We start from the raw sequence: 15,892 nt of genomic DNA, 5'->3' as shown, positions 1-15,892 counted from the left end.
AAAACACATAAAAAAATCCCACAAAATATCTTAAAGCAATATTATTAAATAAATTTATAAAAACATATTTATTGAAACTGAAAAATGTAAGTGTAGTGTGGACCATGGACACATGATAGATTGACAAAGTTAGCTTACATCAATCATTGTTATGTAATGATTCATACCACTACTTGTATACAGAATCAGACTTTCTTTCAAGAAGCTTTCAGCATTGCCAGATGTTTTTAGCTTTCTAGCAAAAAAAAAGTAGTCAACTCGGAAAACATTCTTCTGATAAATACCCAGAGATTTGACAATAAAATCAAAAAGATACTTTTTGTGAATAATCCCAATTCAAAGGGATCCCATTGATAGACGTACGCAATAGTGCTAGAAGATAAAAAGTTTTTTACCGAAGCACGATCTCAAAGTAAATACAGTGCAACCTCGGTTTCAACGATAATCTGTCCGAAAACAATCGACAAAAACCGAGGCAATTATTTCCATACAAATCAACATAAATCCAATTAATTTGTTCTATACACTCCAAAATACATATCAAAAACACATTTTATAGAGAATAAATATGGTATTTAATACTTAAAAACAATAGTGAGATTGAGACCGAAGGTTTTAAACATGAAAATGTGTACGTCGGATGGTCTGCGCCACTTTCCTGTAAGCCTAGAAGTTTGACAATGGCATTTGGAACGTGGTGCAAGATTCCACCGACTTTCCAAACACCACTGTCAAACTTCTAAGCTTACAGGAAAGCAGCGCTGAATGTCCGACATACATGTTTTCACGTTTAAAACTTCGGCCTCAACCTCGCTAATAAGAAATTAATATAAAAGACTAATACAATGGCCTCCGAAACAGTATTGCCATCTAACTGTTTTTGATTGATCCAAATTAATAATAACTGTTCGACATCTTCAATTATTTGCAATCTCTGTTTTGTTAGCACATTCACACCTTTCACTACATTAACCTCCTTTATTGCTTTCTTTTTCGCCACAATGGAACTTATTGTGGATGGCGATTTCCCATACATGTGGCCGATTTCAGCAATCTGAATGCCACTCTTGTATTTTTCAACTATTTCCTTTAACTCAACCATGTTCCTGGCCTTCTTCTTCAAATGACTGTTGGCTCTGAAAACTTTCTTTGGTTTCATGATGGAGCTAAAAGGAAAGGAAAGAAATATTTGGCTAGATATGTGGGGTAATGTTCACACGAGAAACAACGCCACACTGAACAGGAAAACGTGTAGGTCGCCCTTTGTTTTTGCAAAATTGGCAGTGAAATCACGTGGGCGTGCCAACAAAATCTGAGGAAACTGATGAAAACCAAGACAAATTTTTCACAGAAAAAATCGATGAAAACCGAAACCGATGATAACTGAAATCAACAAAAACTGAGGTATTACTGTAGACGTTTAAGAAATAAATTGTTTCATATGAAAGTCCTACATTTTCATTGAAAGTTCCCCAATTTTTATAAAAATGTCACCCAGAGATTTTTCTCCAGTTGGCAACCCTATCTAGGGGGTCTAAGATAGGGGAATCAAACTCATATTCAGAACTGCAATTTGAGAGTAAATTATAGAAATTTTTGATTTATAATAATTTAATTTACTGCTCAATATGCTTTAACACAGAGACATATATAATCATATAATCAAAAATTTACGAAACTTCTTTCGTTGCTATAGTAACATTAAAAATTTACGTGAAATTATAATTAGATGTATCAAATTTTATGAAAATTATTCAAATGTAAGTTTAAATGTTACGGTAGAAACACGTGGACTACCACGATGCACTAAAAATTTATATAATTAAACCATTTCGAGCTTAATAAATATTATTAAAAAATTACCTGAATATTACTTAAAATATAAATATTATTTTATAATTTATATATTTTACGCTTATAATTTACAATTTGTAAAGTTTATACAATAATAACAAACATGGACGACCGCCATGACAGTTAACGTAACGTTGCCAAATTTTTTAAATTGCATGGAAAAATTTTTATAAATTATTAAATATATTTTCGTCTTTATTTTAACTTTTTAAAATATTTTGGTATTAATTTAATTTATATTTTAATATTTACCGCCAATTGTTTTAATTAGCCCAAATTTCGTACTATAGATGTATCTAGCTACCCGACAGAATCTTATTCCTTTTCATTAATTTAAATAAGTTTTATTTTAATGTCGGGAAAAAGTGCTTTTTTTCTTATGTTAATTCCTACGCGCTTAACATGGCAATGAAGTTAAAATTTTCCTGATTTCCTTCATGTGTCTAACACTTCAATAGAGACCAGTAGAAAATCCTCCCAGATGAAATCTAGGCAAATCGTCCATATGTTGCGTGTCGTATTCCATTAAATTAAACCAAACCAAATGAAATTGCTTCTTCTACTGCTCTACCGACCAAGGGCGTCGCCAGAGGGGCAGTTGCCCCTCCCTAGACATGCGAAAAAAATTATTTAAATGCTAAGTCATTCATTGCCCGATTTATAATTCCCGCGCGATGCGACGTGAAACGCACACCTATGTGTGTTTATGTTGAATGTAAAAACGATGCCATGCATTTGTAATAAATATAATTTTTTTAAATCATAAAGTGAGCATTTAAAGAGAAATTTAATTATTCATGGTTGGAAACGTACTCGCCGTGGTTGGTATATTCTCGATGCCAAAAAGGTGGCTTTTGTAAATATTGCACGTTGTTTCCGCCAAATCCGAGTTCCGTTAAAGGTGTATTAGGGTCATTTATCGTAAAACCATTTCGTAAGTTTAATGATGCTCACGATCAATGCAAAAAGCACATGAAAACACACTTTCATAAGGAGGCACTGGAAGCTGCTAGATCATTTTTAGGAAATTTGCCTGTCGATGTGCAACTCAATAAATACTCTCAGAGCCGTATTGAGGAAAATCGAAGAATTATAACGTCGATCGTTTCTTGTATTACATTTTGTGGATCCCACGACTTAGCGGTGCGAGGTAAACATTATGGTGAAGGAATTCTTGAGGACTTGTACCAGCTGCGAATTGATGCGGGAGATGTGGTTTTGAAGAAACACATCGATCATGGGAAGAAAAATGCAAGCTATCGATCGGTTGATATCCAAAATGAAATTATTAGCATTTGTGGAGATGTGCTTAAGGAAGATATTATAAAAGAAGCAGAAGCATATAGTGTATTAGCAGACGAAACAGCTGACATTTCTGGAACAGAACAGTTATCTATTGGACTGCGTTATTTTCATGAGAAAAACAACGAAGTCCAAGAAGTGTTTGTTGGATTTGTTGAGCTAAAAGGTCTGGATGCGAAATCTATCGCACAAACCATTGATGAATTTTTGACAAAAGAAAAACTTATTCCAGTAAAATGCGTTGGATTAGGATTTGATGGTTGTTCGACAATGTCCGGAAAAGAAGGTGGTGTACAAGCAATCTTACGCAAAAAATACACTAAAGCTTTGTTCTTTCGTTGTTCTTCGCACAAACTAAATCTAGTAATCAATGATCTCAATGCTCTGCCTGAAATTCGGAACACCATAGGAACCACGAAAGACATTATTTCATTTTTTCGGGAATCAATTTTGAGGAGGAAGTTAATACCTAATATTTCCACGCTCTGCGAAACAAGGTGGAGCGAGAAACATAAAACCATCAGAGTTTTTAAGGATAATTTTCATGTTATAATGGAGGCCTTAGAAACTTTATCGCGTGATGGAAACAGTGCGACTCGAAATCATGCATTCCAGCTCCGTGCCGCCGCTTCAAGAGTTTCGTTTATTCTGTGCCTTTTGTTGATAGCCAAATACTCGGTTTTGATGGAACCCGTGGTAAATGTACTCCAGTCTGTAACTTTGGACGCGATCAAGGCCTCGCAGCACATTAAGAACATTATGCAATTGCTTAAAAGACACCGCGATGATGCCGATAAAGTCACAGATGAAATTTTAAGGGATGCTTTTGTCATTGCAAAAACACTCGGACTGGAGGAGGACATGACATCAGTGCCGCGCATTTTTGGAAGTCAAAGTTATCGAAGCAACCATCCAGCAAGAAGTTCAGAATACTGGAAAAGGTCTTTAATAATACCATACCTGGACTCCATTATTAATTCGCTTAAAGGACGATTTGCAAAAGAAAATACTCCATCATTCGCATTATCTAAATTACACCCGGCGCAAATGCAAACCATGTCCATGGAAAGTCTCACAAAAGCTTGCCAAACTTTCTCTCAATTTTACGATTTACCAAACATAAAATACGAAATTGAACTGTGGCAACAATTGTGGTAGGATAATGTAACTGAGTTGGCCGTTGTGGATGTTCTAAAAGAAACGAAAACTTTCTTTCCCGAAACGAGTAAAGCGCTAAAAATTTTGATTACTCTACCGTGCACAACGTGTACTGTAGAGCGATCCTTTAGCAGCCTGAGACGGATGAAAACCTGGCTAAGAAGTACCATGGTGGAAAGTCGCCTCAATGGTCTTGCAATGATGAGTGTCCATAGAAAGACCATCAATGAAAACATAAAGGATTTTAATAATAAAGTAGTAGAAAAATTCACCAAAAACCCAAGAAGATTATGTTTTAATTAAAATAATCTTCTTAAGCTTCTTAAAATTTATGAATCGTTTTTATTTTACCTACATACAATTCATATCAGTTATCAATTTATATCATCTTGCCTCCCCTGGCCCATTGGCTGGCGACGCCCTTGCTACCGACTGCTACTGCCATGACCATATGCAGTAACGCAGAATTTTTGCATAACTAAATATTCTGCGATCTGACCCGTTATTCAACTCCCCCTCTGCAGGAATTCTAAATACAGTAGTTCAAACAGAATACTTTCTCTATGTGCGCAATTCACCGTTGATTATTATGACGTCAAGACCAATTAAACACTAACGTATTTAATTAAGGAACGATTTGTTGAGAGAAAATGAATAATGACGAAGATTACGAAAACAGTAAAACATGTTAAGACTTTGGGTATTTTGTTGGTTTAATACAAATCTCATCACATTAGTCAATGATGATCTTAATAATATCATCATTGACTAATGTGATGAGATTAAGAAACGCGACCTGGTCGTCATTGTAACACGGTCATCCGTTCCAGTTAACTATCTTCATGTAACGGTCATAAAATTGCGATTACAATAAATAAATACCATATTTACTCGCATATAAGACGAGGTTTGTATTCATTTTTTACTGCTTCAAAAACCTAGGTCGTCCTATACGCGCGAGCGGAGGATTCTTTGCGTTTTTGCAATAATTTTTGTGATCTGTGTATTCGCAGTTTTTACCGGATGCTCACCTCTTGTGTTTAAAAGCAAAAGTATTTTAGCTGAGTGGTTATAATCATTCTTGTGTAATGTCAGGAGAAACGATGAATAGCAATAGGAAAAGCAAAGCTTTTGAATTAAATTCCAAAATCACACGAAAACCGGATACAATGGGTGATCGGTTAACGAACATAATCCGTTCCAAGACTTTGTATGCTATCCAAATTGTTCGTTAACCGATTATCGATTTACCATAGGTTTTTATGGGAATTTGATTAATTCGTTCTGGAGATCCCAAAAACAAAAAATATATATACTTTTTTATTACGTTTATTTATATGTAATAATAAAAATACATATATACACATTTTTGCATTTTTCTTAGTCATATTTTTTTGTTTGTGGGGGTTGAAGAATCTGTTTAATGTCGATTTCTTTTCTCTCTTGTCCGGGATTTTTCAGAAGTAATTAATAGCGTTGTAATTGTATAGATCCCCAAGCTTATTAACCTCAACCTGGTTTGTATGCCATTTTAAGACCGTTGATCTGACATCCCCCACTTCTTCAAAAGATCTTTAATTAGTCCTAATAGCAGATATCGGCATTAATCTTTTTTTTCAGAAGAAAACATATCTCTCCGAGTTTCTTAGTGTTCTTCATTCACAATTCTTATCTATATCCGAAAGTACCGGAATGCGTGTTTACCGTAATTTTAGGCCGAATGGCCAGCAATGGAAAGCAATTATCTACAATTTTGTTATCGGGAAAGTCTTCCTAATTATTACTGTATATTTTATTGGAATAGCTTTCCATCACTGTATACTGTTTTTCTAATGATTATCTTAAGCGATGCAAACGCCCGTGGGGTCCCATGGGGCCACACAGTTGCTCTTGTTCTTCACATTTTCCTATCTTCCTTACTTCCTCTTCCACCTAACTTCTTCTCTTTTCTAATTTCTTCCTTTCGTTTCTTTAGGGCAAAAGTCTGACATAAAGGTCAGACAGCTCTCTACCTTCTTTAAGTAAAAGTAAAAGTAAAAAGTGTTCTTCATTCAAGAGTCCTTGGCGTTCTTCTGTCGTCAGATCAGTTTCAGGTTCCATTATGAGCTCTTCAATGTTCTTTATTTCTCAGATGTGATTTTTGTTACTCCTTTAGCTGCTTGAGTCTTCTTGATTATACTGTATCTTTCTTAGATAAGATTGAACTTCGCCCTACTGTAGATTTGTTCAAGCCATACTGCCCAGCAACATCAGACATCATCCGCCCACTCTCTACCCGTTAATATTATACTCTCACTTTTCGAAAATAAAAATTGACGCAAAACTTAACGAGTGCCCGCCCGACAGTCACGCGAATACTATAAAAGAATTGTGTTGTTTCTGTCAGAAAAGTAAAATGCTGGAATTACAAGGCGTAATTCAAAGTTCGAGAAATACTATCTGATCAGCATATATCGGATTGAGCGTCGATGTCGGCGTCTCCCGCGCTCCGAAAAGTTTCGAATATTCGAATATTACCTGAAGACAAGGGAAAATCAATTGGTATTTGCTATTTTCCTTGCTTCTTTTTATGTTTGTTCGGTGAAGTGTTCGTTGTCCGATCATAAAAATCTTTTGCGAAAGTGTTCGTTATCCGATTTGTTCGTTAACCGATCACCCACTGTATTAATAATTATATCTACTGTTTTATTATCCTGCTGTTTATTGCTTCTCGTCTTACAGCAAGAGAGGGAGGTCAGTTTCACGGGAATTAATTAATGTTTAGTTTATAAATTTCGATATCTCGTTTCAAAATTCGGCTAGAATCGAGTATAATAAGTTTATAAGCATATTTTTCTCCTATAAGTTAACAACAAAAACTATTGAGTTTCGCAGGAAATTTACACTCCACGGTTCGGAAATACGCTTATTCGTTTCAGCACAATGCGTAAACTTGAAAATAAAATTAACAAAATTACAGCTGAAAAACGAAAAAAATAGCGAATTTTTAACATTTGTTTACATTTTGACTCAGATTACTAATCTCTAAAGGGGGCGTGGCTATTCCCGATAGATTTCCAGGCATCCGGTTCTCAGTCGACTTTTAGAGGTTAAAGCGAAGTCTTTCAAACTAGTAAGCGCAAATCAGATTTTAGAAAAAGTGTAAACAAGAATTCTATCATCCAATGAATTGCAAGAGTCACCCATAGACTTAACATAGGAAAAGTTTGTTTCTGAAAATTCCGGTGAAACCACACTTTTTCGGGCCTGAGGTGAAATATCTTACAGCAGGCTGGAAAAATCAATTTTTACGTCTGAACTAATTAGCAGCGTATTTTTTAAAAATTAAATACAGTATTTTATTTAATTTACAGTATGGCTTAATCTTACACATTTTATGTTCCAATGCTCCTGACAATTCATATTAATTTTCATTTCGAATAAAAACGATAAAATCAATATTTTAATGTTATAAGGCTTTAGACACTAAATTAATTTTTATAAACGATTCTAGTGAAAAAATTGCCGAAACAACACGAATTAGAGCATTTTATTTGTCATTATTTAGCATTAGATTCCTCTCGAAAGCTCTCCAGTAAGATCTACAAAGTTTAAGACCGGAACACAAATATAGCAAAATTAAAAAAACACAAAAACACAGATTCAATTAATTAATGTATCTTTATTAAATTTATAAAACAAATTATAATTACACAGTATACAGGCCTACTATAGGCAAATAAACATCATTAATAAATAAAGGAATTTTCATAGTAAACGAGGAAACTTATTCGTTGGGGGCCTCATCCGTTTTCTCCGTTTCCCTCAACGCAGGAGCCCTCTGCACAGTTATAGGAACAACTCTTTCGTTAGACGGTAATTCTTCTCGTTTTTTAGGCGCTTCCACCGTCAACACTCCATCGCCACTCAGAGAGGAGGTCACCTTTTCGGGGTCCACTTCCTTAGGAAGGACGTATCTGCGGGTAAACTCTCTGGACACGAACCCGTGTTGATCCATCTTCTCCTCGTGTTTTCCGTGTATCACCACGCAATTGTCCACAGTTTTGACGGTGATGTCTTCCGGAGAGAAGTGACTGACGTCGGTCATAACCCGGAAGTGGTCTTTGGTGTTGACTACTTCGGAAACACCGGAACTAGAATCTTGGCGACACGTCTGGCGTCGCGGTCTGACGATAAATCCGTGATACGACCTCGGAGGGAAGAAGTCCTCATCCGTCAGACCCAAACCGAACTGTTGATCGAATAATCGACGAGGATAATCCCACACGTCGCCTAGTAAAGCGGGTAACAACAATCGAGACATTTGGACTTTAACCTTGCGTTGCCACAGACAAGATTTGAAGCGACACCGACAGTCGACGGTATTTATAGGAGAGAGGAAACTTCTCGAACATTCTGGAGTGTCTACGCATGACGCAACAGAGCGTTTGTTGTGACGCGTGACGTCATCGATAAAACTCACCTTGATGTATTGTACGTTTTAGATCGGCCTCCAAACGAATTTTTATTATTTTTCTTTTGAGAAGTTCGGTCTTTTTTTAAAAAATAGTTTTTAAATTAATACGTTGAGAAAAGTAATTCTTTTAGAAAAACTAAAATCAAATATCGGTTATATTATTATTTAATGAAGTTTAAGAAAGTTGTATTTCCAACTAATTTACATATTTAACATTTAACAATTACAACAAATTAGCTTACCAGTTAATCTCTTTGACCGATCGAAAATTGTAATTTATTAATTTTTAATACGTTATTTATATATAAAAAAAATAGCAGGAAGTGATTCAACTCTGCGGGAAACATTTAAAGTTTTGGTGGCGCCATCTGTTATCATATTTTATTTTAAAAATTTTATATTTTTTAACTGTTAAAAGATGGCAAAAATCTTAATTTTTAAGGTAGGGACGAGTTTCATAAAAACTTCTAAATGCTAATAAAGAGTAAAATCGCTATTATGTCCGACCCTCCTCGAGATACACACGACCCGCTTTATCTCTCTACCCCCTCAACCTTTAACAACCAAAATTTAACAGCATCAATTTCCCTAATAAGCAAACTTCCCTGCAAAATTTCAGAATTTTTCGACAAAAAGCACAGGAGTTATTAAGTTTCAAATAGAATAAACAAAATCATGTCCCACATACGGAAACATCCATATACACGGATATTACCTCCCACCGAATTTCTTTTCTTTTTTTTTTTGTATTTCTCGTCGTTTTGAGTCCAAATCCGTAAAACCCTGTGGGGGTCATTTTTCGCTGGTCGCCCTCTCTTATAACAGCCTGGAAAATAATAATTGGTACACGATAGAGTATTGTGAATGTAAAAGATGCACAAAATGGAATAACAAGATAAGCACAAATATCCTCTATCATCTCGGTCAGGATGAAAATTTAGTGTTTTGAAAAGAACTTTTGAATTGGCCCCACTCTTGGAAAGAAATGAAATGTAGGCTACTGTTAGAATACTCCCTAAACGAGCTCTTGCTTTGAAAATTACTGGGTTACATGTGCTCTGGTAGAATAAGTTTCTTATTGATAACTAGACCATCCTCTCATTACATATTACTTGCAAAATGCCAAACAGATATTTTTGAAAGCACATTTATTTTGTGTAGACAATTGACTGAAAACAACTATCAATTAGACAGATTTTAGGAACCGAAAACAACGTAGGAATGCATTCAATTATAAAATTGATATTATCTTTTATTGTTGTTTAATGTTTCAATTACAAATTTAGATACTGAAAATTTTGATTTTAAAGAAAAAAAAACGTAATTTTATCGTATGTAAATTTTTTTAACACGATTGATATACGTAAGTGGAAGTGATAAAGACAAACTTCCACTTTTAATATACATTAGTGAATATTGTGTTTATTCTGTTGTAAAACAATTCTCTTCTTGGACAAAACTTTTTCAATCGATAAAAACTAATTGTATTAGCAAATTAAACAGTGACGAACTTCCGTATCCAGCTGTAGATGTTGCTCTGAATACAGTTATATTCAGAGCAAAATTTACTTATAATATCGAGAATTTTTAAAAGGTGAAAATCAAAAACAGCTTACTGTAGCCCTTCTTAAAAACACAATAGTTAACGAAGAAATACTGGGTTTGAATCTTGTTTATACAATCACAATATAATGAATGATTGTTGAATTGATAATCTGTTCGGCAGGAAATATTTGTTTAAATTATTGAAAAATGAAAAATTATTTAGAAAGATTTCCCTTTGAAAAACAAGTGAATTTAACTCTTCAAGTATTGCAGACTATTGTAATCTTCAACTGTAAACTCTGCAGATGCTACAAAAAGAACTCATTTTAAATCCGGACAAATTCAGAGGAAAATCTATTATATATTGGTGTTTTCGTCGAAACAATTACTTTGATTGGGAAAAGAAAGAAATAAGACCAATACATACGGGAATATATGACGTGGTTACATTTAATTAGACAGAGAAACATCTCATCTGTGCAGAGTTTATCCTTAAAATTTTAAAAATAACGTTTCAAGATTACGTTTGCTTTGCAAATTCCGAATCAATTAAATCACTTATAAGTTTCTAACTTTCGATCTTTGATCGACCAGAAATAGTTTAACAACAAAAAGCACGGAAATAGACATTTTAAGAATAAATACACAAGAACCCAGTTTCTCGTTATTAACATTTCACTGTTTTATTAAAAATAAATATTTTAAAAATATACCAAAGTCACTAAAAGCCAGCAAAATATTTACAATATTCATCGCATTTACGGGAATTATTCTTTGGGGACGTCGTCCCGATTTTCGCTGCCCTCCAACGGTTTTTCTACAGTTATAGGAACTATCCTCTCGTTACACGGTAACTGTTGACACTTCTTAGGAGCCTCTACGGTCAATACTCCGTCAGGACTCAACGACGACGTCACTTCATCGGGGTCGACTTGGTCGGGAAGAACGTATCTTCGGGTGAACTCTCTGGAAACGAATCCGTCTTGGTCCATCCTCTCTTCGTGTTTAGCGTGGATCACCACGCAATTGTCCACGGTTTTGACAGTTACGTCTTCCGGAGTGAAGTGACCGAGGTCGGTCGTCACCCGGAATCCATCTTGGCAGTCGACCACTTTCGCCGCTTTGCAACTCGATTTACGTTTGCAATTGTTACGTCGACGTCCGATGACGCGTTTCCGGTAGAAAGAGGGCATCCAGAAGTCGTCGTTGTCGATGGAATCTAATCGACGAAACAGTCGACTAGGAAGATCCGCAAGATCCCAGCAGTCGTCGATGGGCAGAACGGGAACCAAACTACAAATGGGTTTCATTTCCAACGAGATTTGCACTTCACGACACTCGAGAGGAGTTTGATCGTCCGACTCTACTCGCGGCTTATATACAAAGCCACGAACAGTCTGGAACATTCCGGAAATACGACGCGTTGCGCCATCTGTCGATAACTATCTCGAGGTGACGTCTCTATTGCAACGAAGAGTCGGGTCGGTTCTCGAAACTTCCGGCATTTGCACCAAGGTTTAGAAAGATAAACATATTAATTAATAATTTAAATTAAAGATGCGCGAAATGAAAAGTGTCGTTATGCCATTCAGATATCCATTTAATGCATACAAATATTTTTAAAAGTGATGTGGCTTCGTGATTAATGTTTCAGGCCTTAAATTCGGATAAATTGCATCAAAGGTGATCGATTTACTCTATTGAACGATTCGGTCAAACAAAGGAATAAAAACTGTCGTCATACATCTACGAAAGGAATTTTTGCTAAATTAGAAACGAGTGAAACCTTTAATAACAATGATCGAAGGCGTTATAATTTAGAAAATGCATCGTCTTGCAGCAAAGTATCACGTGTTTCGGCCCTTCCCTTTTAAAGCCGCATTTCTACCGTTTTTAAATACAACGAAACCTGTGTAAACTGGATATTTTCCCCGTTTAGGCAGGTTTCCGTTTTATTAAGGCTCCCCTTTGAACGGGTTTTACTATAGTTTCTAGCGGTGTTAAATCTAATTGTATTTTGATAAGAGTTCCGAATTTTTTAAATTAGTACATCGGAAAATTATTCTAATTTCCTACCACATTTTATTTTATCGAATCTCTCGTCAAATATTTATAATTAAATACATAAGATTGAATACGTCGTTATTCATAGTAGTTTTCAATTTTACTCTGTAAATAAGAATAAGAGAGAGAAAAAAAGTAATAAAACCATTGTTAAATTATTAAATATTGTGTATAGAGTTAGCTGTTAAATTTATTATTTCTCCAATTAAAAATTATGTTTTATTCTTACATATTATTATTAAAATATTATTCAGAATAAACTAAATGATAGTATTTTTATCACGGGATGTATCGAAAACTCGAGCATTATTGGCCTAGAAAGCACGAGAACGTTCCAGCGATACTCAAGGCCACTGTTATCGATGACGTCACGCGTCACAACAAACGCTCTGTTGCGTCATGCGTAGACACTCCAGAATGTTCGAGAAGTTTCCTCTCTCCTATAAATACCGTCGACTGTCGGTGTCGCTTCAAATCTTGTCTGTGGCAACGCAAGGTTAAAGTCCAAATGTCTCGATTGTTGTTACCCGCTTTACTAGGCGACGTGTGGGATTATCCTCGTCGATTATTCGATCAACAGTTCGGTTTGGGTCTGACGGATGAGGACTTCTTCCCTCCGAGGTCGTATCACGGATTTATCGTCAGACCGCGACGCCAGACGTGTCGCCAAGATTCTAGTTCCGGTGTTTCCGAAGTAGTCAACACCAAAGACCACTTCCGGGTTATGACCGACGTCAGTCACTTCTCTCCGGAAGACATCACCGTCAAAACTGTGGACAATTGCGTGGTGATACACGGAAAACACGAGGAGAAGATGGATCAACACGGGTTCGTGTCCAGAGAGTTTACCCGCAGATACGTCCTTCCTAAGGAAGTGGACCCCGAAAAGGTGACCTCCTCTCTGAGTGGCGATGGAGTGTTGACGGTGGAAGCGCCTAAAAAACGAGAAGAATTACCGTCTAACGAAAGAGTTGTTCCTATAACTGTGCAGAGGGCTCCTGCGTTGAGGGAAACGGAGAAAACGGATGAGGCCCCCAACGAATAAGTTTCCTCGTTTACTATGAAAATTCCTTTATTTATTAATGATGTTTATTTGCCTATAGTAGGCCTGTATACTGTGTAATTATAATTCGTTTTATAAATTTAATAAAGATACATTAATTAATTGAATCTGTGTTTGTGTGTTTTTTAATTTTGCTATATTTGTGTTCCGGTCTTAAACTTTGTAGATCGTACTGGAGAGCTTTCGAGAGGAATCTAATGCTAAATCAGTATGAAAATACATGCTGCATGGAGTCGCTTACGTAACTTTCCCGTCATTTTAAATAAATTTAAAATTGAGTATGCTGCCATCTGTTAGGATGTTCTATTAAAATTTCTTTAAAATTACGGGAAAGTTACGCACGTAACTCCTTGCAGGCAATGTTCCCTCTAGGCTGCGCGGCCGCGCACTGCTTAAATTGTTGCCGCGCACGAGAATTTATGTGCTGCGCAGGCGAGCATGCACACTGATTTGAATTGTTGTTTACTTATTTTTCACTCTGTCTGCAACATGATTATTGCTACGTATATTTCGATTAAAAACATTAAATCATTGACAAAAGGTAATATTTTGTACGGAAGTATGTTCTAAAATGAATTTTAATCTCTACTTTATAATTAATTGTCGGAACGAAGTGACGACTAATACTTGACTTCATGCATTCCTTGTCAACATTATAACTCTATAATGAGTTGTTTGATATTGATGAAATTTTCTAGGACGACTCATCATCACTCAAGGATGAACTGATTAAAATTTCAACTTTCAAAAATGATCCGTTTTGTAGAACTGGAGATAGGAGTTTTCTTCAGTGTGGATCATTTTTGAAATTTTAATTAGTTCGTCCTTGAGTGATGGTGAGTCGTCGTAGGAAATTTCATCAATATCGGACAACTCATCCTAAAGTTATAATGTTGATAATGAATGCATGAAATCAAGTGTTAGTCGCTTCCTGCATGCACGTGTAGAAGCGTCATCTAGTGGTCAGAAAATATGACAAGCATTAAAACAGTAATTTTGAAAGGTAAATATTATCGCTAACTAGATATTATTCTATAAAGATTCTTTATATTTATTGTAAGTTAAAAAAAGTTTTCTTTTTTTAACTTATTATTCTATAACATGGAGCAGCAGTGATCAATATTGATGGCTTTACGATCCATTCTCTCCTTCGTCTTCGTATCGTTAGTACGAAATTTCGATCTCTAAATGAAGAGGCCGCACAGAAATTCCAGATTGAGATGAAGTCGCTCAAATTCATCATCATCGATGAAATGCCAATGATTGGTGCAAGAATGCTTTGCATGATCGAGAGAAGATTTAGGGAGATAAACCCCGAGAAAGATGAGCCGTTTGGTGGATACTTTATCTATTTGTTTGGTGATTTTCGTCAGCTTCCTCCTGTTAAACATACTCTTCTCTACTCAAATGGTTTTTACATTGTACATTACATTTGCATTTGATTCTTTTGAGAAGTTCATTTAACTTAGTAACTCTCATAGAAAAATAGCGCAGATAGTTCCTTCACAGATGTCTTACAACATCTAGCTTCCGGTGATTTCTCTGATACAGAGCTGAACATTCTGACGACAAGAAATCGAGCCTCTTTATCCAGAGATGAACTTGATCAGTTCCAAATGACAGTAGAGCTATATCCAACAAACGAGCAAGTTAAACAAAGCAACGAAGACTACTTGCAGTCAACTGGATGCCCTCTTGCTTATATAGCATCTGAAAACACTCCAGATATTGCCCCGCCAAAGATATTGTCCAAAGATGACACAGCTCTTGGTCTCTCCAAGTACAGTATTTGTATCTCTCAGTTAATGCCAGAATCATGCTGAGAGTCAACTTATGGGTGCAAGGAGGTCTCGTCAATGGTTCACTAGGAACTATACGCTACATTATATATGCTCCTAATGCACGCTCTCCAGCTCTTCCTCTGTTTATTTTAGTGGAATTCGATACTATCAGGGACCTTTCATCTATGGTAATCTGTTTCCAATAATCCCCATAACACGCTCTTCGAACGATGGCAGTATATTGCGATCTCGTAGACAGTTTTCCCTTACCTTAGCATTCTCGATGACTATACATAAATCACAGGGATTAACTCTTCCAAAATTCAAAATAGATATAGGGAAAAAAGAGACAGCTATCGGTCTTACCTATGTTACTTTGAGTCGAGTGAAAAAGTAACTGACTCAGTATTTTTAAAGAGTTACAATAAAGATCGCTACGAGTCGATCTGTAAGTCCAAGGCCCGTAGCGATAGTCAGAATTTCGTGAAACGTTGGCATAGCAATTAATTAATGGCTTATTCTGATCTTATATTTGTACCTTTAAATGATCCAATAGAAATCAAATATATTGTTGAGAACGAATGATTCTTTGTTTCTTTTTTCCCTCATAATCTAGAAAATAAAGGTTCGAGCAGCTTCGTTCTGACTACACGCTAATACAGCGTTACT

The 15,892-nt window shown here is 35.8% G+C and overlaps 5 protein-coding genes across 5 annotated transcripts in view; 2 read left to right on the top strand and 3 right to left on the bottom strand.

Moving 5' to 3' along the window:
• The window catches only part of LOC136970282 (zinc finger CCHC domain-containing protein 7-like), a 29,344-nt gene extending 27,373 nt beyond the window's left edge, over positions 1-1,971 (bottom strand). The window contains exon 1 of the mRNA XM_067264702.1: positions 1,864-1,971. The gene's annotated coding sequence lies outside the window, so the exon portion shown is untranslated. The remainder of the gene's footprint in view (positions 1-1,863) is intronic.
• An 855-nt stretch (positions 1,972-2,826) lies between these two features.
• On the top strand, positions 2,827-4,314 carry LOC136970245 (52 kDa repressor of the inhibitor of the protein kinase-like). Its single transcript, XM_067264670.1, has one exon. It carries the CDS (start codon positions 2,827-2,829, stop codon positions 4,312-4,314), a length of 1,488 nt encoding a protein of 495 aa, XP_067120771.1.
• A 3,641-nt stretch (positions 4,315-7,955) lies between these two features.
• On the bottom strand, positions 7,956-8,732 carry LOC136970176 (alpha-crystallin B chain-like). Its single transcript, XM_067264587.1, has one exon. It carries the CDS (start codon positions 8,615-8,617, stop codon positions 8,081-8,083), a length of 537 nt encoding a protein of 178 aa, XP_067120688.1. The 5' UTR covers positions 8,618-8,732; the 3' UTR covers positions 7,956-8,080.
• Positions 8,733-10,972: 2,240 nt separating this feature from the next.
• On the bottom strand, positions 10,973-11,729 carry LOC136970281 (protein lethal(2)essential for life-like). The gene has a single exon (XM_067264701.1). It carries the CDS (start codon positions 11,719-11,721, stop codon positions 11,083-11,085), a length of 639 nt encoding a protein of 212 aa, XP_067120802.1. The 5' UTR covers positions 11,722-11,729; the 3' UTR covers positions 10,973-11,082.
• A 1,046-nt stretch (positions 11,730-12,775) lies between these two features.
• On the top strand, positions 12,776-13,549 carry LOC136970175 (alpha-crystallin B chain-like). The gene has a single exon (XM_067264586.1). The coding sequence runs from the start codon at positions 12,888-12,890 to the stop codon at positions 13,422-13,424; it is 537 nt and encodes a 178-aa protein (XP_067120687.1). The 5' UTR covers positions 12,776-12,887; the 3' UTR covers positions 13,425-13,549.
• The last annotated feature ends 2,343 nt before the right edge of the window (positions 13,550-15,892 follow it).

The sequence above is a fragment of the Centruroides vittatus genome, unplaced genomic scaffold (genome assembly GCF_030686945.1).
Source record: "Centruroides vittatus isolate TY-2023 unplaced genomic scaffold, ASM3068694v2 contig_19, whole genome shotgun sequence".
Taxonomy (NCBI): domain Eukaryota; kingdom Metazoa; phylum Arthropoda; class Arachnida; order Scorpiones; family Buthidae; genus Centruroides; species Centruroides vittatus.
Note: the sequence above shows the minus strand (reverse complement) of the source record. Positions and strands in the feature narration are given on the sequence as shown.

Bases quoted from the DNA above. Each gene is read 5' to 3' on its own strand.
- LOC136970176 (XM_067264587.1), bottom strand. From the start codon at position 8,617: ATGTCTCGATTGTTGTTACCCGCTTTACTAGGCGACGTGTGGGATTAT.
- LOC136970281 (XM_067264701.1), bottom strand. From the start codon at position 11,721: ATGTTCCAGACTGTTCGTGGCTTTGTATATAAGCCGCGAGTAGAGTCG.
- LOC136970245 (XM_067264670.1), top strand. From the start codon at position 2,827: ATGAAAACACACTTTCATAAGGAGGCACTGGAAGCTGCTAGATCATTT.
- LOC136970175 (XM_067264586.1), top strand. From the start codon at position 12,888: ATGTCTCGATTGTTGTTACCCGCTTTACTAGGCGACGTGTGGGATTAT.